General features: G+C 42.0%; 1 protein-coding gene across 1 annotated transcript; it reads left to right on the top strand.

Moving 5' to 3' along the window:
- Nucleotides 1-1600: 1600 nt before the first annotated feature.
- On the top strand, nt 1601-2308 carry LOC125376082. Its single transcript, XM_048387677.1, has one exon. It carries the CDS (start codon nt 1601-1603, stop codon nt 2306-2308), a length of 708 nt encoding a protein of 235 aa, XP_048243634.1.
- The last annotated feature ends 1954 nt before the right edge of the window (nt 2309-4262 follow it).

Genomic DNA, 4262 nt, shown 5'->3' with positions numbered 1-4262 from the left:
TTTACGTCATCAATGCTGTCTTGAAAAAATATTGTAAAATAAGTTGCTTTATTCATTGAGGCAAAGCTTGGAAATCTGATGAAATCAGTACTATATGCCAATGTTCTTATTTATTTTTTCAAACGTTATAACTAATTCAAGCGAAGAACACAGATTATATTCTTTAACAGTGCCGAGCAATGATATCATCTACGTGTACTGATTCCTCACAACACGGGTGGGATAGCCTTGTTGTTAAAGTGTTGGCTCGTAACGCCGAAGACCCGGGTTCGATTCCCCACATGGGTACAGTGTGTGAAACCCATTTTACGCTTTATACGTGCGTACACGTACTCTTACTTTGAACCGTAGCATAGATTTCTATATAGATGTACTAGATAGTAGTTCTATGAAGGCGGCCTTAAAAAATCATGTCTGGGCTAGACAATCTAGTGATTCATATTATTAGCAACAAATACAGTTAACACCGTATTACAGTTTGATGACCTGCTCAGACAATAAGACCTATATGTCCAACAAAGAAAACAGTAAAATAGTTTCTGACGTAATAAACCGATCCGCCAAGGAGATAGGCGCTTAATTCTTCTGACGGTGTGGATATAAATTCTAGTGGATGAGATGCATGAACAAGCCCTATACAGGGAACCTAGACGATCTATGTGTACGCTCAACATAAATACGCTGAAATTTCATAACGCTTCGTTCCTTTTCCCGGAGGATCATAGATTCAAGTGTCATCACGGATAGAAAAAACTTCACTTTCGCTATTTCTGGCAAGCAGGTCTAAAAATAAACATGTTTCATCGATGTTGCGCCCTCAATAAAAGTGTTTACAGATAAATTGTTGCACATCCCTTTTATGAAAGGGACTAACTGATTACTCCCTGGCTATTTCCAGTAGCCCAAGCAAGACGATCGATGCCCCAATGTGAACCAATCACAAAGTATCCTTCTTCGTACGGTAGAAGGGAGCGGTCATTGATCATGTTTGACGTTGATGGGGGATCGGGTCAAAAGGTCGAAGATGTAACTAGTGGTAGTAATTCTATTTGATATGACTGACGTTTGACCTAGTGGCGAGTCATCAGACATATAAACGCTCGAAATGTATGTTGCCCTATAGTTACAGTCAGTGGGACAACTAACAGACATCCGACACCACATTTGTAAATCTCTCAACCAGAATCATTTAGTCTACATAAGTGCCTTCAATCATAATGTTTAAGCCTTCGCCGTGCAAATAAAGCCGCTCTTGCTAAGTAAACTTTGACTTTTGTAACAGTAACATTGTCTTTACCGCTTTTGGTTTCTGTCAGAAATGTAATCAACACCGGACATAACGGGGTCAAATATAGCGAATAGTCTGTTATAATACCTGTATCCCCCAAGAAGTGTACGTGTAATTGACGTATTGTTAATGTGAAAACTAACTTCGGCTATAAAGAACTGCCTTCTGAGTTCGGTGGTGCCAGAGTTGACTCTGTCGTTATCTAAAAAGTGGTTAACTCTACCCAACAGTATTAATTCACGCAGACCCTTTCGACTTCAGTGTAGAAGATTTAAATCATTAAACCCTGACTTTAACGTCAATTCGTCTGGCATGCTGTCAACATTGAGCTACATCTCTGATTATAACGTCAACGCGTCTGGCATACTGCCAACAGTTGGCTACGTCTCTAAATTTAACGTCAACGCGTCTGGCATACTGCCAACAGTTGGCTACGTCTCTGATTATAACGTCAACGCGTCTGGCATACTGCCAGCAGTTGGCTACGTCTCTGATTATAACGTCAACGCGTCTGGCATACTGCCAACAGTTGGCTACGTCTCTAAATTTAACATCAACGCGTCTGGCATACTGCCAACAGTTGGCTACATCTCTGATTATAACGTCAACGCGTCTGGCATACTGCCAACAGTTGGCTACGTCTCTAAATTTAACGTCAACGCGTCTGGCATACTGCCAACAGTTGGCTACGTCTCTAAATTTAACGTCAACGCACCTGGCATACTGCCAACACCTAGCTACATCTCTGATTATAACCTCAACGCGTCTGGCATACTGCCAACAGTTGGCTACGTCTCTAAATTTAACGTCAACGCCCCTGGCATACTGCCAACACCTAGCTACATCTCTGATTATAACCTCAACGCGCCTCGCATACTGCCAACAGTTAGCTACATCTCTGACGTCACAGTCAACGCGTCTGGCATACTGCCAACAGTTCGCTACGTCTCTCACTTTAACGTCAACGCGTCTGACATACTGCCATCATTATGCTACGTCTCCAGAAAAATGGCAGATTAGATATAAGTCACCCCCTTTACAAGAGTACGTACATGTATCCAACACATGATATGGTTACGCTTGCGTGAAGCTGATGTGGCCACCAGTGTGATAAAATACAGTGGGATAACTTAAACATAAAACGTCAACACCATATGCATAGAATAACTCCATTGTCCGAGGAAGCAGCTTCCATTGTGCGCAAAAGGCAAAACAGCGTGAAACTTATATGAAATAGATCGCTTAAAACGTGTGATGACATCACGTGTTCACGAAAAGGATAACGTAAACAATTGTACCGAAGGAACGCCGCAAAGTTGTTTCATTAAGTGAGATGTTTCAGATCTGGGCCACGTTTCACAAAACGACGTTAGCACTATGACTATCGTTAGTCAATGTTAAACATTGGAGACCGCCTCCGTGGTCTTGTGGTAGAGCGTCCGCCCGGAGAGCGGAAGGTCCAGGGTTCGATCCCGGGCCGCGTCATACAAAAAGACGTTAAAAGATTGTACTTGTTGTTACCCTGTCTGGCGCTCGGCATTAAGGGGCTAAAACAAGGACTGGTCGGCTCGGAGTCAGTATACTGTGTCTGAGTGGGGTATTCATGTTAAACTGCGGCATGGTATCTCAGTGAGCTAGCACTATAAATCGGCATCAGTCCGGACTAGTACAAGCAGCCACACACACACATACACGTGCATGCACGTCGCTATATAAGTGCAATAATCTTGGACGCGACGTTAAACCCAATTTCACCTCACCTTAAACATTGGATGTTACGACATTCATACAGCTTCAATCGCTTTGTGAACGGGCCTTGGCCTTTGAACTCACAAGTTGCCCAAACAAGTTTCTCTTACATCAAACAGTTTGGGGCAATACTTTCAGACCATTGTACACCGAAACAATCGTAGGTCTTGGCGGACGTCGATCATTTGGCCTCCTTATTGTCTTGTAACAATGGCCCGTGAGTGCAGCTTCGTTGTTTCCATTTGTTTCTTTGAGTCTGAATACCCCTAAGACATTGACGTCGTCCTTTTATATATGGACATAAAGCCCTGAGGTTCTAAAAAATATACATCTTATGCACTTAGGCCTTGACTGCCTACCAATCACTGTAAAAGTGGAATAGTTCCCACGGGTCCTGATGTGATTCTGTAAAATAGTTCTTGGAAATTTAGAAGTAAGGACGCCAGAGTCAGCATTGACATGTGAGGCTGTCCTCTTGGGATAAATATAGATGGTTTTGGATTCTCTTTGATCTACGTCTCTGACGTTCACGTCAACGTAACCAGATAGAAGTATTTATTTATAATTTGTTAAGGCCAACAGTCATTGCTTGCTTGTTCCACTGTTAAACATGCTCCTCAAAAGAAGTTAAAGAGTCCCCGATTTTTCCATATGACATGAGTTAAACTGTCAAGTCATAACATGTTGCCATTAACTTGAACTTCGCCGTCATGACAGATTAACTGTAGGAACACGAAAAAAATCAGGTGTTCTTTGACTGCTTTTGAGTAGTATATAACAGCAAAGTGTAGGGTAGGCTGTTAAACAAAATTCCTACAGTCAAATACGAGAACATTAAATGAAACGAAAAAGGCAAGTTATAAATTATTTCCTGTTAATAGATTAAACTTCTCAAATTCATCGTAACATCGGCGTGATTTCAGCCATAGAGGGACGCGGCGTCCAAATCAATTGGCAATTGGAATTGGTAATATCTGTATTGGATCCTCGTGACTGAGTTCCTTAACGTCGGTATGTGGAGATCCCTCCGCACTTCCAAGTACGGTAAACCATGACTCCGAATCGAATAAAAAGAAGCACCAAGCAGTGTGCTTTATGTTAAATCTATAAATAGACAGCAGAAATGTTCTCTTTGCAGGAAGCATCGATCAACGATTAATCGTGTTAGGTGGGGTTCAGTGATTTTGGTCAGTTAGATTAAGTTTGCTTCCAGATTCCTTCGCAA

This window comes from Haliotis rufescens, unplaced genomic scaffold, assembly GCF_023055435.1.
Source record: "Haliotis rufescens isolate VD_foot unplaced genomic scaffold, xgHalRufe1.0.p SCAF_7, whole genome shotgun sequence".
Taxonomy (NCBI): Eukaryota; Metazoa; Mollusca; class Gastropoda; order Lepetellida; family Haliotidae; genus Haliotis; species Haliotis rufescens.
The sequence above is the reverse complement of the archived record's forward strand: the minus strand, read 5'-3'. Positions and strand labels throughout refer to the sequence as shown.